This window comes from Zootoca vivipara, chromosome 11 (genome assembly GCF_965207765.1).
Source record: "Zootoca vivipara chromosome 11, rZooViv2.hap1.1, whole genome shotgun sequence".
NCBI classification, from domain to species: domain Eukaryota; kingdom Metazoa; phylum Chordata; class Lepidosauria; order Squamata; family Lacertidae; genus Zootoca; species Zootoca vivipara.
This window is the reverse complement of record NC_142594.1, coordinates 45,186,603-45,214,546: the sequence shown is the minus strand read 5'-3', so window position 1 is coordinate 45,214,546 and position 27,944 is coordinate 45,186,603. Positions and strand designations below refer to the sequence as shown.

At 43.1% G+C, this 27,944-nt stretch overlaps 1 protein-coding gene across 5 annotated transcripts in view; it reads right to left on the bottom strand.

Annotated features, from left to right (window-relative positions):
* Positions 1-27,944, bottom strand: part of DIP2C (DIP2 acetate--CoA ligase C (putative)) — a 306,453-nt gene that overhangs the window by 105,396 nt on the left and 173,113 nt on the right. For 2 of the 5 annotated variants that reach the window (XM_035128997.3, XM_035129000.3), the window contains exons 2-5: positions 21,486-21,557; positions 17,339-17,512; positions 12,138-12,248; positions 940-1,065 (exon numbers count right to left, since the gene is read on the bottom strand). In XM_035128997.3, coding sequence (XP_034984888.1) covers positions 940-1,065; positions 12,138-12,248; positions 17,339-17,512; positions 21,486-21,557 — 483 coding nt within the window. The remainder of the gene's footprint in view (positions 1-939; positions 1,066-12,137; positions 12,249-17,338; positions 17,513-21,485; positions 21,558-27,944) is intronic. The other 3 variants (XM_035129001.3, XM_035129002.3, XM_035128998.3) reach the window with 2 other exon arrangements.

Sequence of the window (27,944 nt, the reverse complement as noted above, 5' to 3'; positions counted from 1 at the left end):
AGAAAGGCAATGTTTGGGAGGGAACTGCACCCTTTCAACTAAAAAGTTATCATTTCAGCCCAGTTTATATGCAAAAGTGCTCTGATGCTCAGGCGCTGAAGGCTTGGCAGAATGAAGATCCAGACCTATGCCCACAGACCTGGCTGCAGTTAAATTCCAATGAATTCAGTGAGATTTATGTTCATTCAACTTCTTGGCTACAAGGACATTTTAGACTTATGCCAAAAATACAAACCGTTGTTGTCCTGTGGGCCCTGTGCACCACAACAGAATAAGCCCTTCTTTGATATGATTTCCCATGGAAGTGGGATTCAAAGCAGTGCTCCACCTGTGCACCTTAATAGGTGGGGCTGTTCAGACATGCACAAAAAGCCAGGCTGATTTGGGCTCCAGTTATCGATATATTGTCCAAAACAAGTCTGAGGTCCATATCGTTTTTGACCTGGCAAATCGATTTGCATTGTAGGGCTGGGTAATATATCGTCCAAAACCAAGTCCTTATCATGGTATCGGTTTCATAATTTTTGACCTGGCAATACATTGCGAATCATGTTGTGTGTGCACTTGCCATGCAAAAATCACAGTGTGGGGAAACCGCGAAGCCACCCAGTGCCTCTGCACAGCTGGCGATATATTGCGATGTTGAAAACCTGCTATTGCCCAGCCCTAGCTGCAATCCCTTATAAGCATACTTGGAAGTTAGTCCCGTTCATCACAAAACTACTTATTTACAAATAAACATGACCTTATCACACTGTTTCCGAGTGGGGCCAGAACTACTGCCAATCTGAGGCTGTCCTGCAACCATTCTTCCCACTTTTAAAATGCATCCAATTGTGATACAATCATAACAAATTAATGCTAACTTGCGATTAGCAAACTGCTAAAAAAAAAAAGCTTTAAAATTTCACATTAATGGATGTTGTGTTAGTTTCTTACCTGGAGGTGTGTAGGCGTCCATCGATGTTTGCACCACCAATGAACGTCGCTTGGATGGCATAGGCACTGCCATCTTCCTTTCTTTATGTTTTGCAAGAGCTGCCTGGACTGCTTCTGTATGAACATCTCTTCTGTATGAACATCTGGAATGAAAACCTAAATATCAGTTTTGGAATGCCAGCAGGAGAGGTCACGAACACAGGCAACTTTTACTGTGTAAATTCCTTAGTCAGAGACATACTTATGCACACTTCAGAACACTGCTTCACGTGTATTTGTTATTCAGCTGTTTGTTTTTTTAAAAAAAATTATGTACACATTTTTAAACTGTTTTTACATTTGTAATTGTTTATATATGCTTTACTGCATTATATATTGCTTCAAGATGCCTCACATCTTCATAAAGGAAATAACAATAATAATCAGGAGGAAGTACCCAATTTTGCAGGGGTTCTCAGAGAAATAAAGCAGGAAGGCATGTATTGGACAACTAGTGCTAAAAGGTGTTACAATAATACTAAACACACTCACTGTGAAACAAGTTCCGGTGCTAAGAATGGTTTATTGTATGGAAAAAGCTGAGAGCTACAGTACAAAGGATGTGTTTTACACGATGATTATAACCTTTTCAGTTTGATGTCTCTCTAGTTGGCTGCTAGCTTCATTTGGTGCTGTTGTTCTTAATTAGTTTTTGCTATTATTTGGACTGGGGTTTTTAAAAACTGTTTTACTGTTTTTAGTGTACTGTAAACTATTCTAAGTGGGACCCAGGTGGCGCTGTGGTTAAACCACTGAGCTTAGGGCTTGCTGATCAGAAGGTCGGCGGTTCGAATCCCTGTGACGGGGTGAGCTCCTGTTGCTTGGTCCCAGCTCCTGCCAACCTAGCAGTTCGAAAGCATGTCAAAATGCAAGTAGATAAATAGGAACCGCTACAGCGGGAAGGTAAACGGCGTTTCCATGTGCTGCTCTGGTTTGCCAGAAGCGGCTTTGTCATGCTGGCCACATGACCTGGAAGCTATACGCCGGCTCCCTCGGCCAATAATGCGAGATGAGCGCGCAACCCCAGAGTCGGTCACGACTGGACCTAATGGTCAGGGGTCCCTTTACCTTTAAACTATTCTAAAGTCACTTTTTGTAATCTAAGGCAGTATACAAATCTAAGAAAGAAAGACAGTGTGATCAGCAAATGCAGGAGCATAGTCATTCTCAACACATTTGCCTACAAAGCATCATTATATAGAAGGGATGAGGAAACTCTGGGGCTACAAATGCTTTTGGACTCCATTTCCCATGAGCCTCAGCTAGCATGGTGAATGGTCAGGGATGATGGGAGTTGTAGTCTAGCAACATCTGGAGAGCTGCAGGTAAGCCACCTCTACTATATAGGACAGGATTACTAAATTCGATTACTGTCTCAACAAATATTCAAACTCTACTCTAGTTTGAGGCAAAGCTCAAAGAAGTGATGTTCCTTTATGAGGGCTTCTAGTAAATTCACAAGTTAGTTTTCCCCACTATAAGCTTGTCTTGCATTCTGAATTTCTGCCTGCCATGCAGCTGTTAAAGCACAGCTGCACTGCCAGGGAGAAAAGCAGGGGATGTTAGCACTTCAACCCCAATCTGCATAGTTTAAGGTAGTCTGCCATCCAACTTGGAACTTACAGTATCTGGAAACAAAGCAAGACTAATCAGATGAAGCATTGCATTTCAGACTTAATGCATTTTGTACTAACAACAGAAACAGCCCAAGGATATCAGAGAAGCCCCATCACTTGCTGATCTTAGAAATATATTTTGCCTCATTGAATTACTTTATAAAATTCATGGGATTGGATACGGATATAATTGTACTTAGCGACCCACTAAAAGTTGGTGATGACTGACTTGAGACCCACTGATTTCAATGGATCTACTCAAAGTATGACTGTATCTGAGTCTAACCTACTGGTATACATATTTTGAGAACTAAAAGGGAGATTGCTTGGAATGATGTAATACCTACTATTGTAAAGTAATTGTACATGTAAAAGAGATGATTATATAGGGAAAGATGGTATAGATCGGGGAAAAGCGCATTATTTAGAATATAACAAATAAAACCAAAATGATTGTAGAGGGGAAGTCTAGTTCGGCAGAACAGATGTATTGGATTGTTTATCTTGTATTTGTATTTGGGGATTTGTGAATAAGATGTATGTCTTATCTGTTTATGTTAAGGGGATGTAAGCGAAAATAATAAAAATTATTCAAAAAAAAATACTGGTATACATATTTTGAGAACTAAAAGCGAGATTGCTTGGAAAGCATCTAAATGATCCGATACTGAAGCCTGTGTTGGCTTTTATGCCATAAGTACAGAACACTTCTATAGTTATATTAGCTAATAAAGGCTCAAAATTAGATCACAGAGAGTAGAATGCATTTGTGAAATAGCCTTTAAGATTACAGTCATGTTTCAGATAGACAAGGTCTCTTTGAAGACACACTGCTTTTGCTGAGAGACAGCAAGTGGGCAGGAAAGTGAACAGAATAAGGAAAAACAGACATGGATTATGTTGTTGTTGTTTTACATCTAAACATGGATTAAGAAAAGTACTTGCATCTTGTCTGTTGTTTAAAGGATAAATTTTGAACCATCTTCACTGATGGAGGGTATGAAAGTATATTTCTAGTGTAATGCAACAATGATAAGGATACTAAGTTTACTGGGAAAACAAAACAAAACAAAAGTGTTTCCGAATAAATATAGTGAGGGTGAGCTTATAAAAAACAGGGAAAGGGGAGCTTTCCCCCACTCTGAGATTTGAAACATTGCTAACAACCTGGACTAGACAACTCTGAGAGAGAGAGAGAGAGAGAGAGAGAGAGAGAGAGAGAGAGAGAGAGAGAGAGAGAACATCTTCAAACAGAGAACTGTCCGGGGTGGGGTGGGGTTATGAACACAATTGGTTCCGGAAGTCTGTTCATAAACTGAAGCGTTCATAAACTGAAGCGAACTTTCCCATTGAAAGTAATGGAAAGTGGATTAATCTGTTCCAGACGGTCCGCGGAGTACTTAAACTGAAGCGTTCATAAACTGAAGCGAACTTTCCCATTGAAAGTAATGGAAAGTGGATTAATCCGTTCCAGATGGGTCCGCGGAGTACTCAACCTGAAGCGTACTTAACCCGAAGCATGGGTGTAATTGGTTCCGGAAGTCATTCATAAACTGAAGCGTTCATAAACTGGAGCGAACTTTCCCATTGAAAGTAATGGAAAGTGGATTAATCTGTTCCAGACGGTCCGCGGAGTACTTAAACTGAAGCGTTCATAAACTGAAGCGAACTTTCCCATTGAAAGTAATGGAAAGTGGATTAATCCGTTCCAGATGGGTCCGCGGAGTACTCAACCTGAAGCGTACTTAACCCGAAGCATGGGTGTAATTGGTTCCGGAAGTCTGCTCATAAACTGAAGCGTTCATAAACTGAAGCAAACTTTCCCATTGAAAGTAATGGAAAGTGAATTAATCCGTTCCAGATGGGTCCGCGACATTCGTAAACCGAAAATTCATAAACCGAGGTTCCACTGTATTAGAGTAATATAGGGCTAGCATTTATTTTCAATTCCACATAGGTAAAATCAGGGTGTTAATACTCTATCACACAGATACTGTACTGTTCTGCGGAAAAATTCAGAATTTTTTCTTTTTGTTAGCTTAGACCCATGGCCTACAACAGCCTATTGAACAGGCAGATAATAATGTATCTGCTCATTTTAGCCAATGTATGTCCTTATTAACTTTTAAAAAGGATCTTGGGGCATTCCTTTGAAAGAAACCTTTGGAGTATAAGCTGTTGTTTTATATCTGCTGCTACAGTTCAAACCGTATTTTCTCTGTTGTTCAGTTTGAACACAGTACAGCCGCTTTTTTCCATGTGCCTTTATATTTTTTAAAAAACAGGGTTGCTATTGTCTTGTGGGGGTTCCTCTGCTTCTCCTGCCCGCTTCTCTCTCTTCTTAAGAAAAGCCAGAATAAAAAAAATATGATCCGCTGAATAAAACATAACCACTCTGTTCTATTCTAGCAGATATATTACCCTTCCGTTTCCTTTCCTTTGATCTTTTTTCCCCTTCTTGTTGGCTGGCTGATACACTGGATTCAATTTGTGCTTCTTGCTATTCTTAGAGAATCAATATAAACAGTGCAAAATGAAGTGACAAGATTGGGAAGGCTAATTGCTTGACTTGTGCTGAGGATGTCTGTGCAAGATTCATTACTCAACCTGTCAAGCATTTATTCTAGGTGGCCTGATAATAAATAGTAAAAGTTAGGGATAAAGTAGATGTGGCTATTATTATTATTATTATTATTATTATTATTATTATTATTATTATTACCAATGCTTTGCACAGTTTTATCCTCAAAACCACCTGGTGAGGTGGATCACATGAGTAATAGCGAGCACCGGAAGATCACCCAGAAGGCTTCATGGCTGTGCAGAGGTTTAAGTGAAATCTCCCTTGTTGACGTTCAGGGATCTCTCTGTCCTTGAGGTCAGATTCTGTGCATTCATGTAGAATGCAGGGTGATGGTCAGATTTCAAAAAGGGAGCATGGGTGTGTGTGGGGGGGAGAAAACTCTTCCCTGCATCCACTAATTAGCCCCTCCACTCCTGAACTGTTCTTCCTGGCAGCCTCACTTGTTACTGGAACCAGGGGGTGGGGTGGCATTGAGAAGAAATTCCAGGTATGGGCTATAGGAATGGAGAAGGTTCAGTTCCTCCAGCTCACATGTCGTTTTTGCTCCTTAAACCAGACTCCCACTTCTTTCCATATGACTGTAGCAGATATGGGTTGAAACGCTGGGTCTGTCTCTGTAAATGTCTAGTTGTTTTCAATTCTGTCCCCAACACAAAAACATTTCCAATTTTATTTAACGCTCTTGCTTGTTGGGGCAGCTTCACACCATCATTTATTTTACCGAAATTTCACTACGTGGTTGGCTTTGGCCACAGGCACGCTGCCAAACGCATGGAGAGATTATGAAGTGAGCTTGCGGCGATCAGAACTTCCGACAACAAAGGAGGGTAGCATTCTGCAGAGAATACAGGAAATGTGTCTCCTCATGTTCTAACAAAGCAGAAGTCCAATAAAGGATGAGGTCCATGTCCCCTGCAATATTTTGATGTTTTGCAAAAAAGGGTGGTGCGTAAATTCTCTTCTAAAAAGTACTATCTTTCTCTCTCTCGTATCAAATCGTATCATCTTGCAGTGCAGACACTGGATTGCAATGAAGATCTCTGCAGTGGTTAATAAGGCAGTCACGTACCCACCTGCCTGTTTGCTTCCTAGTTCATCCATCTGCACCCCTTCCCCGAACCACCTGCAGTGGCAGCAAAGCTAGTTTCCAAATCTAACGACTCCTTTACTTCACAAAAGAAAAGATAACTGCCTCTAAAGCACAGATAGATTTATAATGTAATGATTTCTTGCAGGTTCTGCAACTTCCTAGATCCAGAGGAAACCGAACTTGCTCTCTTTAAGCATGGAACGAGTCTTCCTGTCTCTTATTGAATACAATAAACAAAGCTTTTCCCCTTTACAGAAAATACTTCCCTATCTTGGTAATTTCAGCACAGTTCTAGAGACACAGAAAAAAAAACCTAATGCACTGTAGCCTGTAGGTGATTTATTACTTCCACCTTGGCTCCCAGCACTGCATGCCTTTCTCAGTACAATCAAGTGTTACCTAGTAAATATTTAAAGTTTCCATGTTAGTAGGCCAAGATTCTTTCAACCTCCTTATGAAGCCTGCCATGTGACTGCAAGGGAACAAGCCTATTCATCATATTGCTTGGGTCTCCTATTCTTTTAGCTAAAAAGTGTAAATTCATACTGATTAATCTGGTGCAAACCAAATGGGGGAGTTCTAAAGGCATCAAGTTCGACCCTATGCATTTCACTAAATTATCTGTGATACATGTGTATCCTGTTTCTGCTTAAAGACCAGACTACAGAAAGATATCCATCTCATTTTACCTTTTCGACGTGGGAATCCTTCTCCTGACAGTACCGTTGGCTTATTTCTAGGTCTGCCAGCCCCAATTTTTAGTTGACTAACCACCTGTCTTTTAACCAATTAAATGTAGACCACTTTGCACATTACGAAAAAACCTCTATATCGATTCTTTTTTCCCTGAGATATTGAGGATGCGTATGCTAATTTACAATTTATTCGCTGTCTGAATGAAAGGCTGCCTGCAATATTTCTTCCTCTTTACCTTACTACAGAAACACACCAGAATCCAGAATTAAAATAGTCCGGGGGGGGGGGGGGGAGAGAAGCAAGTGTTTCCTTAACCCACATTGATTATGAGTGGTAACTGAAACTAGTCCCCATCAACTACATTGCTAGTGTATGATCTAGGGTTGCCAGACTCAAAGAGAAACCAGCAGACCCTATGTTTAATTTCCAAGCAAAGGGTCTGCTGGTTTCTCTTTAAGGTTTGCAGACTCAAAAGAGAGCAAGGCAATTAAAGGCACAGAAGTCCTGCCCTCTATTGAGTCTGGCAACCCTAGTGCGATCTGATGGGACATTAATGGAGAAGAGGGGGTAAAAGGTGAATGATGGGGCAGGAAGGATGCTGTAAGATGGTCTGTCTTACCCCTTCCCTCAACCCACCCCAGAGAGAGCAGTTGTACAGTTAGGGCTAAACAGTGTAGTCCCTTCTTCCACATTGCTCACAGACCAGCTCAGGGAGGCAAGGACTTGGCCTGCAGACCCCACCTGCTGGGGCCTAGGAAGCATGAATATATGGCTTGGTAGGGAGCCCAAGGTCTGCATTCCATTGCAGATGGCTTTTGGGGGGCCACCCACTTCCTCTCTCATACACACAGACATATACATTTACAGACCTAAACACACTTTGTCACATTCATTCATTCATTCCCTGCCGCACCCTCCCCACAGCAATTAGGACTGAAAAGTTCTCAACGCTAATTGCTCGAGGGGCAAGATGTCCATGGAAATTGCAGCATGCAGTTTCATTACTGTACTCTCAGCAGAGCTGGAATCTGCACCCTGCCCTCCTCACATAGGTAGCAGGGTTGCACCCTTAGCGGATTTATTCTTTTGATTAAATCTTGCAGTCCTACTTTTCTCCCCCTGCGTTATGTGTGCTTTATTTCTGCTCTGCATATTCAGCTTTCAAAGAAGGCAGATATGGTTTGGCTGTCCCCCAGTTTGACAGCCGGCAAGAGCCTGATTTTTTTTCCCATGGAGAAGCCTAACATTCAATTCTGTTCCCAAATACATTATCTGGAGAGAGAAACATCACACTGGCAGAGGATCATGCAACCACCTCCATATATCCAGCAGGGTTTTATAGCTATTTTAATATCCTATATTACTTATAGAGCACTCATTCCCCCAAGTGCTAAATCCTTATGTAACAAGAACAGTACAGTCCACAAAGAGATTTTTTTGGAGGGTGATCAGAGCTTGGGGGAACCCCAAGGTTTGCAAAAATGCAGAAGATGTTAAAGAGAAGGGGGAAGAGTAAAAACAGCCTAATTGAAGACTGAGCATGCTCAGTGGCCAGAGAGTTGAGGGATGGGTGTAATGGAGTAAAAAGGCATGGCTAGCTGGCATCCTCAACTGTAACATTTTCTTGCAGTGTGTGTGTGTGTGTGTGTGTGTGTGTGTGTGTGTGTATCTATCTACATCTACATCTAAATCTACTTTTATCTCACCAAAGACTAGCTTGGCATCCCATGCTAACCATCTGGATTCTGGCTACTGACTTCAATTAAACTTACAAGACAGAATGTCCAAACAACCTATAAATGGTGATAGCTTCACCTTTGCAGGTGACCATAATACTAATATTTATTATTCATTAATGATGAATTTAGGCAAATTCATCTTTCAAATATAAGTAAGAAACTAATACATATTTGATTGTTATAGGTTAAGTTAAACTATTCTAGGGTCTGACTTGGCCTGCTGTCATTGCTTGCTAGAGAAATCGCGGATGCACTTAGTGAGAATTGCTGGGAATGCTCAGATTTTAGGTATTATGACTATATAATTAATTTTGGTGCCAAGTGTCTATTAGCAACAGGATAATGACACGTGCTAATTGGTAGTGACAGGTGATAAAGCAGTTAATGTGCTATGATCAAAGCGGCTGAATTATAGGATTTGTACCCTCTTGTGTCTTCAGGGTCATTAGTCTGCTGTTATCAAGTAGTGAGGTGGCTGGCGCTGCCATGGAAATTGATATGCTGGTGCCATTAACAATCAATCCCTGTGAAAAGGGGGCCCACCCAGGGTACAGTCATTTATTTTGGATGCGGTTATTGGTTCTTCCTTTCTGGGGAGACATGCTGCTATGCCATGCATTCCTTTGCCTGGGCTGCCAACATTTTTACCAGCCCAAATATATTGGGTTTGTGACTATGGCTTGATCTGCAAACATCGATTTATCTCATTACCAAGAAAAGCTCCACCTACTGTAAAAGGCACAGGAACAGAACCAGGCTGTTACTTCTGGTTAGTTGGCAACACTATATTTTGCTTACTTTTGTGACAAAGTGTAGCAGTGCGATCCTATATGTATCTGCAAGTCACACTGAGTTCAGTGGGGCTTACTCCCCCTATACTTTATTAGTGGGTATAGGATTGCAGGGCTGCAAGCATATACCCACTCACGTGGGCATAGGCCACACTGAACCCAATGGGACCAACTTCTGAGAATACTGCAAAGGCTGCAAGTTCTGCAGTCAGTGGAGTTCTAGGTCCCTCCTTTGTCAATTGGCAAAAAACAAAGGAACCGGAGCTTGAATCTGTGAAAAGAACGTACACAAGTGCCATAGGTAAAGGGTAAAGGGACCCCTGACCATTAGGTCCAGTCGTGACCGACTCTGGGGTTGTGCGCTCATCTCGCATTATTGGCCGAGGGAGCCGGCATATAGCTTCCAGGTCAGGCATCCCCAAACTGCGGCCCTCCAGAGGTTTTGGCCTACAACTCCCATGATCCCTAGCTAACAGGACCAGTGGTCAGGGATGATGGGAATTGTAGTCGAAAACATCTGGAGGGCCAAAGTTTGGGGATGCCTGTTCCAGGTCATGTGGCCAGCATGACAAAGCCACTTCTGGTGAAACAGAGCAGCATACAGAAACGCTGTTTACCTTCCCGCTGTAGCAGTTCCTATTTATCTATTTGCATTTTGACATGCTTTCGAACTGCTAGGTTGGCAGGAGCTGGGACCAAGCAACGGGAGCTCACCCCGTCACAGGGATTCGAACCGCTGACCTTCTGATTGGCAAGCCCTAGGCTCAGTGGTTTAACCCACAGCGCCACCTAGGAAGTCACAAACTAGAAATATCCTCTTTTGAGCTAAAAGAGCGCCAAAAATCTCTTGACGTTTTCTCCCCAGCTTCAGAGTTTCAGGCTACAACTCTAAGAAGACTTGCTAGAGAGCAATGTCTATAGAAACCAGTGGGGTTTTATTTCTGAGTAAATATGATTAAGATCGTGCAAGCCAACTCTGTCTTCCTATGTACGAAGCAGCAGCTTGTGTTGCGCTTTGATAACAAACTACCAGCTTTTGCTGCAAGGAGCCACTGAGCGTGGGAAACAGCCCTTGAACTCTTGCTTGTGGGTGTCACAAGGCAGCAGCAGAGGCTCTGGGCCTGGTATTTCAGCACAGGCCACTGATGTCATCCACTCAGAGTGTTCTTGTCCATGCAGGGCATTGTTATCTACATAGCAGCTCTGCACCTACACAGAACTGAAGTAGCGAGCCTGGTGCTCTGCCACCTAATGACACTGTCACAAGATCCTCTACCCGTGCCTAACATTGCTCACTGGCAGAAAGTGGGAGTCTGCCAGCGAATTGCTGCATGTAGGAGTATCAAGCTCTACTAGTCCCCAATCTCCCGTCTCTCTGCTGTTACACATGTCGCTGTTAAATCTGTACCCTTTCAGCCAAGATGGGATGTGCTGCCCAAACATCAGAAGAAATGTTTCATCAACTTTACTCCTCCCTAAGAGAAGGAAGGGAATTCTAGCTCTGGGCAAGACTTTGCTACGTTATGCAGGGGGTGGGTTAGATTAGATCTGGACAGTGAGGAGCAGGGTAAGAGACAGATTAGTATCTACTGGTAGATTTCCGGGTGATCTTGTGGTAGATTGGCACTACCCATTGCTTAACTATAGGTAAAGGTAAGGGGCCCCTGACCATCAGGTCCAGTCGTGTCCGACTCTGGGGTTGCAGTGCTCAACTCGCTTTACTGGCCGAGGGAGCCGGCGTTTGTCCACAGACAGGTTCCGGGTCATGTGGCCAGCATGACAAAGCTGCTTCAGGCGAACCAGAGCAGCGCACAGAAACACCGTTTACCTTCCCGCCGGAGCGGTCCCTATTTATCTACTTGCACTTTGATGTGCTTTCGAACTGCTAGGTGGGCAGGAGCTGGGACCGAGCAACGGGAGCTCACCCCATTGCAGGGATTTGAACCGCCGACCTTCTGATCAGCAAGCCCTAGACTCTGTGGTTTAACCCACAGTGCCACCTGGGTCCCTTGCTTAACTATAGCAACAGTAAAACTCTTTCCTACTTAAATGAGGCAACTTAATTGAAGAAAGGCAAACCAAACCTCAGTTCAGATCTCATACTGGGTGGGTGGGTGGGGTCATCAGCTTATAATGGGTTCAGAGGACACCCTGGTCTTTAATTCTAACTGCATGTCTTTTGCACTTGGTTCTGATTGGTAGAACTTGGGTAGAACTTTGGAAAAACAAAGTAGATCCAGCAAGTTGGAATCCCACTCTGCATGGGAAGACCTCCACAGCCCCTTCCAACTCTAAAATGCTATGGTTCTACATGCTCTGTGTGCAAAAGGTTCCAGGTTAAGGCTTGGCATCACAAGAAAAAAAAAACCAATTAGATGGGAAAGAAGAATGTACTTGACGGAGACTGATAGTTCTATGCATGCAACAGCAACAACATCATGAAAAAGGCTGCTTTCTGCTTAGGTGCTATGCAATGATGTAATCTGGGAATCTTGGGATTTGGGCGGCAAATAAAATTGGAGGGATATGTATGCACCTATTTCCCCCCATCAGTGGTTAAAATATTAAAATGGTTGGAATACCAATTTATTCAAGCAGAGAGGCTCTTTCTCAGCCTGACGCTGCTGTAGTTTTCCCACATACCTGACCGATAGCGCTCATCACGTGACCCTGAGGACCTGCGTCGGTGGTATCGAGAGGAGGAGGAAGGGGTAACGGGAGTTCGGCGTTCTTGTGGCAGTGCCTGATCCACTCCTGCATTTGTGGGAGGAAGAGGGGGGAAATTAGACTTTGTTTCATTATGTCAACTTCATTTTTATTAACAGCCTGCCTAGTGATAATGATTGTGCAAATCAGACAAAGAACAATTATGTTATTTCTTTTGATAATACTATTGATACTTGATGTTTTCAGAACTAGGGTTTAGGTACATGGATGCAGACCCTGAAATTCATCTACTCTGATCAGCTGCAGTTGTTTATTTTTATTTATAAAAAATATTTATATACCACTATCCATTTTTTAAAAAAATCATAGCAGTTTACAACAGTTATACATTGAGGCAGAATGATCATATCCCAACTCCTAACTCTGCAGGTCATATTTTATCTGGTGTATAGTATTCATAGGCAGAGATCTGACGTATGACGCGGGGAGAGGCCCCCCCCCCCAAAAAAAATATAAAGAGTGCATGTGCAGCCTGGTGGTGCAAAAGTTCAAGTGCAATGTAAATTGTTCCAAGTGCCAGAGTAAATTGCAGTATTGAGCCAAAACATCCAAGATGATACAATAACTCAGGAGACTGCAACTATTTGGGTATCATCCCTAAAGCAAGGCTTTTGTTTGAAACAGACGTTGGACAGAGAAGGAACCTGGCAAGATCAGAATGGGAGAACAGCCGTGGAGAAGTGCAACCCTGAAGAGAACTGAGGACTCTAACTTAGACTGGTGCAACACATGCAGATTAACTGAAAATCACAATACAATATACTGTATAAAGTCTTATGTGCCAGACAGACCAATGAGCTTGCATGCTACCAGTGGCAGCGCAAGAGTCATTGGGAAGCCACTGCCAATACTGGGCTATATGAGGGATAGTGACCTCTAGAAGTTATTGGACACCCACCAACCTCAGCCAGCATGGCAAAGGCTCATGGGTGATGGAAACTGTAGTCTAACAACATCTGGAGTGCAACCTGTTGGCTGTCCCTGAGATAGATGAACGAATAGTCTGACTTGGTATAATGCCTTTTTCTACGATTACACTGCTGGTGTGAGATTGTCTTGGGCTGCAGTAGCAGTAAATTTCCACAGGATTGGGTGGCAAGTCAAACAAATCCAGATGCCTCAAGAAAGTGAGCTATGGAACTCGCTATGCAGTCACCAGTGCATGGAGACATCATCACCAAGCTTTTCCAAAGCAAAAACTCCCCAGCTCTTTAGCTCAGCGACCCCCACCTGCTATCTCCAGATGTTACTGCCTCCCATTCGTTGATGGAAGACGGTTCTATATACAGGACTTACGAAGAGTCTTTATCCAGAATGTTTGATTTCTTGCACAGTGGCATTCGAGAGACAACATTAAGGGCATGTGTCGTAGTAAGCAGGGAAAGGAAGGGTACGAAACACGTGGGATGCACACCACCCTGGCAGCAAAGAGTTTAAAATAAATACTAGCTAATTGAAATAATCAGCTGAGCAGCTCTTTCCAAACAGCATCATGTGGCTGTGCTAGGAGCAGGCGACAGCTCTATTTTCGGTCGACAAATTAGATACTATGGCGATATGAACCACAGGGGACAAAAAAAGCAACGCCAGTTATTGAAATGTAGGTACTCCATGCCAGCCGTGGTGAAAAAAAGGGACACTTCTAATACCCTGGTTGCACACCAAAGTATACCGCTTGAGTGCTACACCCCAACCTATTGTGAATTGCTGAAAACTTATCTACTTGCTGCAATATACACACACACACACAGTGGTCCCTTGCAAGACGAATGCCCTGCAAGACAATTTTTTCGCAAGACGAATGCGTCTTGCGATCTGATGGTGACTCGCAAGACGAATTCGTTTTGCGAAAAATTCGTCTTGTGAATCGCGGTTTCCCATAGGAATGCATTGAAATTTAATTAATGCGTTCCTATGGGCAAAAAAAGAAATTTTGATGCATTCCTATGGGAAACCACAATTCGCTAGATGAATTTTTCGCAAAACGGATTGACTTGCGGAACGAATTAAATTCGTCTTGCGAGGCACCACTGTGTGTGTGTGTGTGTGTGTGTGTGTGTGTGTGTGTGTGTGTGTGTGTGATTTATAAGTAACAGGGGTGTTAGTTCTTCTGCTTAAAGGCATACACTGGTGGGAAGGAACATACTCCGTGGTAGAGCACCTGTCTTGCATGCAGAAGGAGTTAGGTTCAGTCCCTGGCATCTCTAGGGATGAAACCTGGATTCAGTCAATGTAGACATAACCGAGCTGGATGGACCCAATGGTTTGACTCAGTATAAGGCAGCTTCCCCTGTTCCTAACTGAGGTGGTGGACTTGTAACCAGGAGCTCACAGTCCTGCCTCATTGACCCAGCATCTCTCCTCCTCTGAAAGTGTCCATTTTTCAATTGTGAAATACTGGAGGTGCTGTCAGTAGTACCAAACAAAATTGCCAGCAAACTTTTCTCCTTTGCATGCTGACATTCCCGCAAAACTGCGTCTACAAAAAATAGTGCGATAAACATTTTCATTCTCGTTGGAATTGGTTCTTCTTCCCATGTGCTTTTCTTTCAGTGGTCAGCGTTTGGTTTTTGGTTTTTCAAAAGAGCGTCCACGCACAAACATTTCTCTGGCTTATAGCTCCAAATGGGAAATGTCTGATTCAATTTGCTGCAGTTATTAAAGGTCAAAATAGGACGCTGGATTCAAAAGCCCCTTTCTACATTCCCGCCTCTCCCCCCCCTCCAAACAGGAGATATAAATATCGCTTCATGGCTTGTCCCTGGTTTTTCCTTCAAACAATGGAATTGGAATGCAAACTGCTATTAGGCACTCAGCAGGGCAAGTCAGAGCCAACTCAGCGAAGAAAGAAAAAAAGAAGTCGTCTAAATTTCTCCGCCCAGGGTAATACACAGCACAAAAACATGAAGCCTTCAGGATGCAGACAGAGACACAAAACCGCTGCAGAATATTAAATGCCAAGAAGTCAGTGGAGTGTTGCTGTCAACAACAAGGGAGGCATCGCTCACCTGCCTGGCACCGTGAACGCTGCAACCTGCTAAATTACATGGATGAGGTTTACAAAAGCAATATATTCTTATTTACAGGGCCAGGCGATACATGGAACGTAAGGGCAACCTATGGACACAGAGGGCTTCCACCTGATATGATCTGTACACGAGGCCCTGCATGTCAGGCTATGTTTACATGGAGGAAAGGGAAAGCCTAGCAGGCGTTTGAGGAGCGAGTGTGTGCGAGAGTGGGGAGGACTTTCATCCCCCCCACAGAGGACTGCGTTCTGCAAAGTCATGCAATGATATCTCACTGGATTCTCTCCTGCTCTGTTTTCCATAGATCTCACCATGGTGGGAGCAAAACTAAGAAGGAGCAAAGCAGGATCTCTCTCAGTGAGGACAGGAGATGGTGCATCCTGAAGCTCTGTTCATCTGAGCTGTGCTTGCTTGATATTTAGATGCCCGGGGGGAGGTGGGTGTACTTTTAAAATAGGATCAAAATGACAAAAATGAACGTATACATAAATGCACATATTTAGCTTTGCACTTTGTATTGTGTCCAGAGTGAGACAATGCAAAAGGAATCCTTTCCTGAATGCTCTCTGATTTTGTTCCCCTTTGTCCATCTAGAAGCAACCCCAAAGACAACGCTGGCACTGATAATGCTTGCCTAAGGTGACCTAGTGAGGTCAAGGCAAAGTGGACTGACGGCCTTTGGGTTCACATCCCTGAGTCTTAGCCACTGGTTCATCAAAAAGAGAGCTCTATAGGTTTACTATAAGCATCCCACCTTGTTTTAAAAGGGGGGGGGCACATCCTTGACTCATCATCACGGCCTTCTCGGTAGTGGCACCCGCCCTGTGGAACACCCTCCCATCAGAGGTCAGAGAGATAAACAACTACCTGACATTTAGAAAATACCTAAAGGCAGCCCTGTTTAGGGAAGTTTTTAATCTGTGGTATTTGATGTATTTTAATGTTTGTTGGAAGCCGCCCAGAGTGGCAGGGGAAGCCCAGCCAGATGGGCGGGGTATAAATAAATTATTATTATTATTATTATTATTATTATTATTATTATTATCATTGAATTATAAGGAAGTTATAATTCTTCAGGTCTTAAGACAAAGGCTTTATTGTCCTCAACACCTTCCAGCATGAAAGCAACGAACAGTCAGCGCCTACAGCTGTTTGCGGTGGTATGTTCTACGCCAAAAATACCATCAAAAGCTGGACAGCAGGGGGAGGAAGTTGGGGATCTAAACAGCCCCCCCCAAAAGGTACTGTATATTCCTGCATATAAGACTACTTTTTAACCCAGGAAAATCTTCTCAAAAGTCGGGGGTCGTCTTATACGCCGGGTCGTATTTCTTATATGGCAAGTATATCCCGAACTCTATATTTTAACTGGAAAGGTTGGGGGTCGTCTTATACACCCAGTCGTCTTAAACGCCGGAATATATGGTACCAGCAAATGTAAAATTCAGACAGCAAGCTGTTTGAGCAGCTGTTTTGGCATGAGACGGGACAGGGAGAGGGCACGACAGTGTGTCGTGTTGAGGAAGGATTCGTTTTATTGCCATGTTTTTTGGGGGGGGGGTGTCATGGGTGCTGCTGATGCCAAAGGATCCAAGAATGGAGGAATAGCAAACCCATCATATAGACATTCATGTCTTCCTGCATCTTAATTCCTCTCCCCTCCCCCCCAAACCATTTCTTGAGTCAGAAGTTGTGTTTAGCAGCTGTCTTTGAGAAAGGGCTTTGTGATGCCATGCACAAACAAAACTCTTCATTTTTGCCACTCAGCAACAGAAGCAGAAATGCGGGTGGTTTTGTGGTCCAGCAAATAGCAACTGCAGATCATGCTCTTTTGTATGTTGGGTCCGCATGTGATCTGCACCAGAGACATGTGCTTCTTGTAAGAAAACAGGCAGTGTGTGTTACAGTTCTGGGATTTCAAGGGTGCCCTTTTATTATTTGACCTCTTTAACTAGCCACATCAAATATATATCCCAAAGCCCTTTTTAAAAAATCAGATCAAATAATACCTTTCTTAATAGGCTTGTTAAAAAAAACACACACACATAGATATATATAAAAAGATATGCATATATTTGTTGTGCTCACCAAAGCGAAAGTAAAAGAGAGGCCGGTTTGCCGCTGTGCTGTGGGGGGCCGTGCGCTCTCTAGCTGCTGCTTCCCGGATGTCACAGACCCCAATGTTGCTAGTGCGGTGCGTCCTTCTCGTGGCCCCTTCATTGTGCTGCAGTCTACACCGAACCGCAGCAGCTCCATTCGCCGCTGTAACAAGTTGAAAAAAACTAATTAAGTCACGTTTTAGTTTTTTTACATTTGTTACAGCAACGGATGGAGCTTCTGCCCCCATGCAGTGAAATGTGCGCACACGCAAGCCCACACGCGGGCACACACACACACACACGTGTACACACCCCAGGCACATACAAACACTATAGTACGGAGCCACAGAATCAATTTCCCACTCTGCCAACATTGGTGTTTGTAATGTCAGCAAAGCAGCAGCAAGAGGACTGGATGCTGGAACAGTGGGGAACTGCCTTGTGGTTTTACTGTCAGTCTGGTGGGCACGTTTGCACCAAAGGGGGAAAGCATCTTACCCCAACCTTCCCGCCCCCCATGTGGTGAATTCAGCCACATCATTTTAAAGATGAACAAAAAAGTCTCCCTCTGAAATGCAAGGTCAAATACCCAATGTTATCGATGCTTCCATTTCCCAAGGGATTGTGGCGAACGAATGAATGATTAAAACCATTCTGCAACTCCACTTGCATTTAATGACAATTTGTCTTCCCCGCGTGGGGGGGGGGGAACAATTGCCCATTCTTATGAATCAAGGGTAAAGCAAGTCTCCCATCGTATGAAAACACCAATTTTTGTCTGGAAAGGACTGGAGACACATATATAGGAACGGACAATACTACGAACACATTAAAGAACTTCTGACTCTTAAGAAAAAACAGGCTGTAACTTTAACGTACGTTCATCTTGTTGGCACAATAAAAGCAACATACTGTAACAGGGGTACCCTCTGTCCTTTTCACATTTCCACAAAAAAAGAGAGAACATTTGCTTCAACGTCATCCTTATAACCTTGTTTTATAAAGAACAAGTTTATAGCCTTTCTGGTTATGTATATATGTATTAAAGTGTGTTAATAGTGTTGTTAAGCTCTCGAAAGACAGAGCAGTGATGGAGCAAGTTTTCCAGGGGCTGGGAGCAGGGATTTAATACCCTTCATTACAGTTCCTTATCTGTTTCCATGACTGGCAAAAGCAAATTAAATTATGCAGTGTTTAAAATGGCAGGATGAACTATGGAAAGAAGACAAAATTATGTTTGCATAAATTGAATAATATAAATAAGTGGTGTAACTGAGTTTTCCTAGTGTATAATTTCTATTATCTTGGCACAGATTTATTTTCTCTCAACACTGGACAATATACAGTTCTGATTATACATCTGTGTGCACTTATGTACACAACTTTTCAGTATTATTTCCAAGTTTGTACCTGCAGGATCAAGAGAACAAGAAGGAAAGGCTTGATTATTTCCACTTAAAACTTAATTGCTAACTTTAATTTCTACATTATACTGAAGAAGAAACTCTAATGCAACAAGATAATGAGAAACAGGCACTACTCTGTGTAGTGCAGAGATGGTAAACCTGTGGCCTCCAGATGTTGGAGTACAACTTCTATTAGCTAATAGGAGAGTTGGAGTCCAACAACATCTGAAGAATCAGAGGCTCCCTATTCCTGGTGTGCTAGCATTTCTTTTCTTTTTTTAAGGAGGTGTGGTTTCCACATGATTAACTTCTCCTCTCTAAACAAAATATATTCTCCATTAAAAACTTGATGTCAAGGATAAGAGTTCTAGCTTAACCTAGCCCTGTTTTCTATGTGGAGAGTTTTGATTCGATTTGGATTAGAGCTACCGTATTTTTCGCTCCATAGGACGCACCTGACCATAGGACGCACCTAGTTTGAAGAGTAAGAAAACAAGAATTTTTTGGGGGGGGGGGCTTTCTTGAATTGTCCTAGGCATAGCAGCCAACTCCTAGAGGCATAGGTGCCTCCCCCCATTATTTGAGGAAGCTTTTTGCAAAGGGGGAAAGCTCCATTTTTTTGAGGATCAGCTCAAAGTTGTGCAGCTTTTTTTGCAAATGGGAAAAGGTCTGTTTTTTGGGGGGGTCAGCTCACAGTTGTGCATCTTTTTTGCAAAGGAAAAAAAATCCTGTTTTTATGGGGTTCAACTCACAGTTCTGCAGCTTCTTTAGGAAAGGAAAGGGACCCATTTCTACAGTTTCCAGGCAGATAATCTAATCAGCCAGTCACATGTCACTGGGGAAACAAGCAGCCTCCCTCTGCAGACAACTATTGAGGCTGGGCAGGGCAGGAAGGGAGCTAGCTCCCTTATCTCCCTCCCCAATCTCTTGCAATCAGCTGCTGAGCAGGTCCTTTCAACACTCTCTTTCCCTCTTGTTAGCCTTTAGCTCTTTCTTTCTTTAGGCTCCAGGGACCACGCATTCGCTCCATAAGACGCACAGACATTTCCTCTTACTTTTTAGGAGGAAAAAGGTGCGTCTTATGGAGCGAAAAATACGGTGCAGTACATTTCATTATGTGAACCCCCATCTGCAGTACTAAGTTTCACCACCTCAGGTGAAAAGCATGCAAGAGTCTGACCCTGTTTCAGTCAGCCAACACGTTCAACTTGAACTTGGGCTCCCTGCCTGGAAGACCTGCTATTGCGTAACTACAACTTAAGGATAGTAACCACTCTGTCTTAGCACTCTTGTGGATTCAAAGCCTGACCTGAACAGAATGCCCTGTGGTGCCACTGCCACAGCAAGTGAAAAAGCAGGGGGGTTGCCGAGTCTCCCCTCATGTCTCAACATATCATGAACCAAGGAGAAATTGCAAAAGGGAAAATAAGTTTTTAAGGATGGGGTGTTTAAAAATATTGGAAATTCCAACACAATGACTCCATTGCAACAAAACTGTAGCAAGGCTACATGTTCTGCCACTCCATAACATGGGAACTGGATATTGTGTTTACATAGCTATATATTACAGGACTCCCATTTTTAAAAAGATCCACAGAACTTATAAAACACTTTCATATATACAACCAATTATAATTCTCCCTGTCCGTTTGCATATTTTCCAGGCAATTTGCAGTAGTACACATGAGTGGAAGAGTGACTACCCTAGTGTATTCCACCCAGAGCATTTGGAATAACCCAGTTCAAGTCTATTAGGCTTGGGGAATGAAAATGTCAATGTGGTATGCTCTTTACTTGGCATCTTAGCCCCAAGCAAAGAAATCCCATTTATTTAAGAACAATATTATCATCATGGAGGATTTGACCAACATTCCATCTAGCCCACCATACTGCCTCTGATATTGGCTATCTGGATATTCCAGAGATGCAAACCAAGACGGACATAGCCATCCCTGTTCTTTGCTGTCAGCATTTGATAATATGGGGGATCTTGCCTCTGAAATGAAACTTAATGCCATCTAATTACGTTTTAAATAAGGGCAAGAACTGCTTATCCTTATCTCACAAAACGGTAGAGCCTGTCTCATCAATTGTACAAGGTCATATACCATTGCATCAGAGAACAGTCAGGGGGGGAAATAGAAGAGCCCACCCCCCAAAGTTGCATGATCTTGGTGCCGGAGTCATCCCAACTCCTTTTCATTTGTTGCATACACGTCTATTAAAGTTTGCTTCACCCCAAAAGGATTATAGTTGTGGCCCACAACCTTGCAACGCTGGAGTGTCTAGGTATAAGCCACTTTAATCCTAATTGACTAGCATGCATGATTCATTTCTGAATCCATTCCTGCTGATGATCACCACTTCTGGGTTTCCACAAGTGAAGTCTTAAATGAGGAGGGGATCCTTCTGCATATTTTATATGTTTATGTTCAGTGTTTGCCCTCTGGTTCAAGTGTTTATTCCTAAATAGTTTGCTTCTTTCATTGTTTAACGTTTACCAAAAAGAATTTAAAATCTCATCCAGTATGTGCATCAACCACTTAATTATACAAGGAGACACACATTTCTACATGAGAACTGGCTGGTGGGGAAAGCTACATCCATTGCATGACAGCGACAGGTTCCTTTGTGCCTCAGATAATCTCCCCCAAAGACACACATTAATATTCTGGCTTAATGATCAATACACACGACAGCTCCATGCATTGCTTGTACATTTCTACATACCCGGAGGTTGTGGCAAGTAGGCCCCAATTAATTTTGATCTCTTCTTTTCATAGCCCTTTTGTGTGATGTCACCTGCCAAGGAAAGCAAAGGGAAATCAATAAGAGCTTGAATGAAGACACAGCCTGCCTGCTAAAGTTAAGGTACCATACACTTTGCCACTGTTTGTCTTGATGATTGTAATGAATGAACAATCGAAAGTATATTACGTTCATTCTGCCTAGAAAAATCTAATTTACACAATCTAATTTTTGGCAACTAAACACCCAGAGTAGTTTATACCAACGGGTGGAGATTCCAAGAACCAAGAGGGTTGCATTGTCATTCAGATATTCTGCCACACAAAACTACATCAGCCTTCATTAAGTTAATCAACAGTGGATTATATAGAATGCTTGGGACGTAATGGCTGGCAAAAGACATTACCAATTAGCATTTCCTCAACTATTAATGGGATTCTTTAATCAGGCATAAAGGGCACACAAAAGATTTGGAACTGTTGGTGAACTATTTAAATGACAATATAAACATTTGGCTAAGCTTCCAAGCACTATTTCAAGACAAAATGCAAAAGCAGAAGCACATTGTACTTCCCACGATCAAGCTATAAAAAGACAACATTTCTATCCCTTCAGCACTGCGGCTGGGATGAGTTTTATGACAGGTAAAACGAAATGCACAACCCCTATGTGCTGAGCTGCATGAAGCGCCCCCCCCCCAAAAAAGAAGAAAAAGATTAGAACCTTAGTGTATTGCTCTGATAAATGGATTACAGTGTTTAAGCCTAGGTCATAACATGGATTTTAATTTCATTTTGGCAGTATGTGAAAGGTTTTCATTAAAAGACAATTGCCCCAATATAGCCCAATTCATATTCTGTTTTATTCTCGGGTCTGAATCTAGATGTGTGCTTCAGACCAGGGTCTCTTTAATTCAGCTACTAGAAGCTGGAGCCCGAAGGCCAGAAATGCAGTACAGTAAATAGAAGGACAGCCTCCAACATTTGCACCAGGACTGCCCAATCTAGAGGCGCTGCATCGGCTTCTGTTATCAGCAGCCAGCATTGCACATTCCTGTTTCCTACCTCAGAGATTCCAGCCTCAGGACATAAGGTAGGTACTTCAAGCAGCTAAGTCCCTTTGCTCAAGCGAGCAAATGAGACTTTTCATCCCACTGAAGTTTAAGCTGAAAATGTTATTGGCATTCTCAGCAGTTGGCTGAGCTGGCGTGATGGAATACAACACTGCAAATGCTCAGGGGACCAAGAACTCGGCAAAGAAAGTTTCAGCGTCCAGGTCATTTAATTTATTTATTTTTAAGAAAGGGATAGATATCTGTCTGCCTGGGCTTAAAACCTCATATAGGGTTTACTGGAAGGAAATCTATGTGGGATGGGGTTCATCGACGGGGATAAGGCCTCAGAGCATAAGAAGCCTAAGTGGTCAAGAGCCCAGAGCCACATAGCGGAAGGAAATGGGGGGGGGGTATATGTAAGAGCCTCGGGGGAGGGAAGCGTAGCTGAGAAAAGAGGGCAGAGGAAAAGGCTTGATGGGAGCCAAGGGGTCATAGGGCTGCCAGGTGTAGGTCCTGGGTGGACTCTGGTGCCTTTAGGAATTCCATTAAAGGGGGGATTCTACCACTGTTGTTGCTTCCACATCCTTGCAGCGTTTGGCATGGGCGTAGGCAGGGGGGCAGGGAGCATCTGCCCCCCCCCTAGAAGGCGCAGCAAGGTGGCCCCAGGCTCGCGCTCCCCGCGCGGGAGCCTTAAGCCGCAGCGCTGCGCCTCTCAGCTGTTTTTTGCTTCTAGGGGGGGCAGCTGCCCCCCTAGAAGCAAAAAAACAGCTGAGAGGCGCAGCACCCGGCAGCCGGAGGAGGAGAAGGTGGACAAGGTCGGGGCCTCTGCAGTGGCAGCTCCGCGTCCGTCTGTCTGTCCGGACTCCCAGCCAGCTTCCTCGCCTTGCTCCTGGCCAAGACGCGCCCCTCCCTCCCTCGCCGCCTCCTTGTCCCTCCTTCCTCACCTCCCTCTTTCCCTCCTGCCTCCCCTCCCTCCTTCCTCCGCAGGCTCCTCCTCGTGCCCCGCTGCACGCGCGGGCAACTGCAGACGCCGCTCCTGCTGCTGAACTGCGTTCAGAGGAGGGGAAAAGAAAAAAGGAGAGTGCTGCGGGGCACCTTAAAAGACCACCACATTAGTGCCGCTCGGCGGAGCGGGCGCTAAGAAGCTTGCCCTCTTGTGCGCTGTTCCCTGGGAGCAAGTCCCATTGAACTCAGCAGCTCCTGCTGCTGCCGGCGGCAGCCATTGCGCTCTGGCTCCTCCCCCGCCCCGCGCGCTTCCTCCCTTCCCTCCCGTGCCTTGGCCCTGCCCCTTGGCCCCCCTAGTTTTGATCCTGGGTACGCCCCTGGCGTTTGGTTTGGTAACAGTAAGGAGGTAGCAATGACAAAGCCACAATAGACTGAGATACTGAATTTCAAAGTTTTCACATCACATTGGGAAATAATATTTGCAGTCTTTGAGGGACAAGAGCACATCACATCTGCTAAGTTTTTTTTTTATGCAGAGGGATGTCTGGATCGCAGGAAACCCGGCTGACTTCTATTTTACTATGATATTGATTATAAATCGTTTTCTTGCCTGCTGAAGAGATTGTGTCCCTTCCCACAGGAGCAGCTTGCAGCAAGAAATACAGGAACAAAGTGGATGATGCGCTGTGTCTTTAACACTTGTATGGCTGGTACAAATTAAATAGGGTAAGCCTTTTCTAGTATAGAAATACAATTATGCTGACATTATGTATATCAGCTATCTTATTACTTGTGTGTGCCCCCCCCCGATTTACTTTTGGACCCTATACAGTACTTTTGCACAGCAGCTTGTAACATTCTGAAAGCCAAAGAGAATTTGCCAAGGGCGAACTAAAAAAGTTCATTCGATGAACTTGAACTGGTTTGTTTTGCAAAAGGATGAACTGGAACTAATTTCCTTTTTTCGATCTTGAACAAATTCCTTTTCAAAAATGAATTTCCCAAGCACTGCTGAGACTACATGCAACAAAGCACATGAAGAGGACTGGAATTAACCTCTCCCAGAAGAATGAGAAAGCTGCTTTGTTTCCCCCACCTAGTTTAAATACTTCACTCAGTGACCCAGTCCCCATTCTGTGGTCATGTTCATCCCAGTGTTGTTGTTTTTTAAATTTAGGTTTCAAAAAGAAAATGCAGGCAGCAGGTGCTTAGGCGCTCATTAACACACAGTGCATACAATGTGGCATTACAAAATACATTTTCTGAACTCCTCCCCCCGCTCCCAGGTAGTGCACAGACAACTCTATCCAGCGTATTTTCGCAAGGTCTTGCTCAGAGACGTGTTTATTAAAAATACGTGCGCACACAAACAGGAAAGTGATATCCTGCTTTCATTTGAAGATGCTATTAGGGAAAACATTAACTGGACAGAACATATGTTTCACCACACCTTTTTTTTCCCTTGCAGAATTATACTTCTGGCATATACTGAAATACAACCCAAAGAAGGGATGACAAGGAAATAAAACTAGTTATTGAAAGCCAAGAGCCTACATTTTGGTTTATCACTAACTGCAGAAGAACTGGGGAGGTATCTATTCCCTAGCAGCCAGATGTGGAGAAGAAATGGCGAATGGACAGTCTATTCCCGTGGATAGTTAGGACTCCTTGCATGTAGAGAATAGTGCCACATGAATAAGCCCCTAGACCAGTAATTTCCAGGCTGGTCTTTCCTCTGGGAAGCCTGCAAGGTGGACCTGGGAGCAACAGCACTCACTCCACTTTTAATTCCCAGCAAAGGGTATACAGAGGCATATTGCCTCCAACCGTGGAGGTAGAACATCATAGCGAATAGCCTTCATATTTAATGTAACACAACCTTATTTCAGATAATACAAGGAATTCAATAGAATTAGTAGGAGGAACTATATATCAGCAGGAGAACACACTCTTCACATGCAGCAGAACCCCCTGCAATTTCTCCAGTTAAAAAGGGGGATCAGGTAGCAGGTGATGTGAAACACCTCTGAGTGAAACCCCGAACATCTATTGCTGGTCAGAGTTGGCAATGCTAGTCTAGATGGACAAAGTAGTCTAACCTGTGCAAAGGCAGTCTCTGACAGCAGGCAAGTTCTAATTGTACGGCCAAAACATTTTCTGCCAGAGAGAGAAAAATCAAATGCTTCCAAAAAAAATTCAAAAATAAAGTGAGTGCACCAGCTATCAGAAACCTAGGAAACAACACCCTAGAGTTGTCTCCAGTTTGAACCCAAACAATCCAGTTGCAATAAACCACACATTAAGAACCAGACTGGAGACAGAATTTTCCATTAGACCTGCAGGCAAGAATATGAATACAAGGCTGCGGTGAAGATTCGGATACTTGGGTAAAATAATAATACCAGCACAACCCTTCTCGAAAACGGTATCCCAAGCTGTGGATATTATTGGTGATTGCCTTCCTCCTTCCCTCCCGAAGCCATTCCATCCTGCAAATTCAAGTTCTTTACAGCTTGTTTGCTGCTGATGACTCAAATTCCCTGTCAGCATCTTGGCAAGAGAGATTCGAATGAAACAATGCTCCTCATAAACTGAGCACTATGACTCACTGATTTCTCCCACTGATGATGCAGACAGTCTCTCTGTCTGCCCTTCCAAAAATACACAAGGAGACAAGGGGTTGCAGTTTGGAGGAAGCAAATCTGTGAAAGTGTTGAGGGGAGGAAAGGCATCAAAAGGAAACTTTATGCATTTTGTAGCCTAATGTAGACTCAAGCCAGGAGCAGAATAACTGAGAAACAACATCCCACATGTCTAAAGGGGCTTTGGGCTAAGAGAACAGCCTCCCCCCCGCCACCCCCACTTGGCAGACCAAGTGGGCACTTACAAAACCTAAATTCACTGTCTGAATCCCAGCTTTTGGATTGGAAATGTGTGATCGAGTACCACAGCTCTCTTATCCAACACAGCATTGTCTAATATTGTTTCAGTTCAGTAAAACTAATCCCATCTGTATTTACAAGAAAAATACTGGATTGAATAGTTCAGAGGAAATAATAGGATTTGCACAGTACCATTGCAGACATTATTAATGCATGCAACAGCTTCTCTGAAATAGAGAATTTATTGTAGCTTCAAACTTTCTAAGATTCTTCTTACCCACATTTAGCCAAGTTTTATTCCCCAATGGTACTAACTTTTCTTCTTCTTTGCTACAAGCTAGTCAGATAATGGCTGCATTTTAGTAATAAGTGACTGTAATGATTGCATTTTTCAAATTTTGAAATGTATAATATGCTCAGATTTTGCCAAAAGCATTAAAAAGGTTAAACATCTTTTACTGCTCTTTTGTTGCAACTACCTTCTAAAGAGGTCCTAAAAAGGATAGACAACTTTTACTGTTCACATTCCTTGCTAATGAAATTCAAAGAGCATTCCAGAAAATATTAAAATGCCTTTATATGTTAAGCCTGGTTACTGTATCCTCAAGTCAGTAAACCACAACCTATTCTTCTGCACAAAATAAACTTACAGTGCACATATAACATCTTACAATTTCTTTTGAGAAATGAAACTAAAATAACATGTACAGCAGTCGATTTAGTTTATGCATATTTTTCTACTTCCTCTACCCTGAACCTCCCCACCCCTCTTGGCTCCCAAATTATTAACGTTTCTTACTTACCTTTAAAGTTCACTCACTGCAGCACATTTTGAGCACCCAAAACCTTGCCATGTTTTTGTTTTTTTAAGATACTGAACTAAGGCCAAAGATTATAAAGTGACACCTGAGCCATCCATCCCATTCTTGAGTCAAATTTTCTAATATTTTCACACCCAGGTGGCAAGACTAAATTGCCACCACCATGGCTGAAAGTCAGAGGTACAGGTGCATTGCTCAAAATGTAAATATTCTATACGGGGAGTGCTGTGTGGTCCCTTGGTCTTCTGAGAGCTTCCTAAGCAAAGGAGCATTTGCACCACACTGATTTTATAGCCTGGATTACTGAAACATAAACAGAGACTAGTTCAACAGGGAAGCTTTCCATTCTCACCGTTTATTTCGTTACTTGAAGCTCTAACGGACACTTTATGTAATGAAAGCAAATCATTTCCATTTTTGGAATTTTATGGCTATTAGGATCTCTGTTGAAATGTTGTTTTCTTTCCTTTATTGCTTTATAAGGCTGGTGGGTTATCTTTGAAGAGTATTTATATATATTTTGCTGCTGCAGCTGCTAGAAACCCCATTTTTCATCTCTCACACTAGCTGTTTAAAAGGTTCAAATCAGCTTTGATTGGCAGCATCAGCAACAGTAGTTTTTGTTTTTGTTTTAAATGTAGTGTGCCTACATACGGGCTGCATTCAGCTAGCCTTTACTCAGAGTATACCCACTGAAATCAATAGTCATGACTAGTTTTGCTCTGAGTAAAGCCTAGCT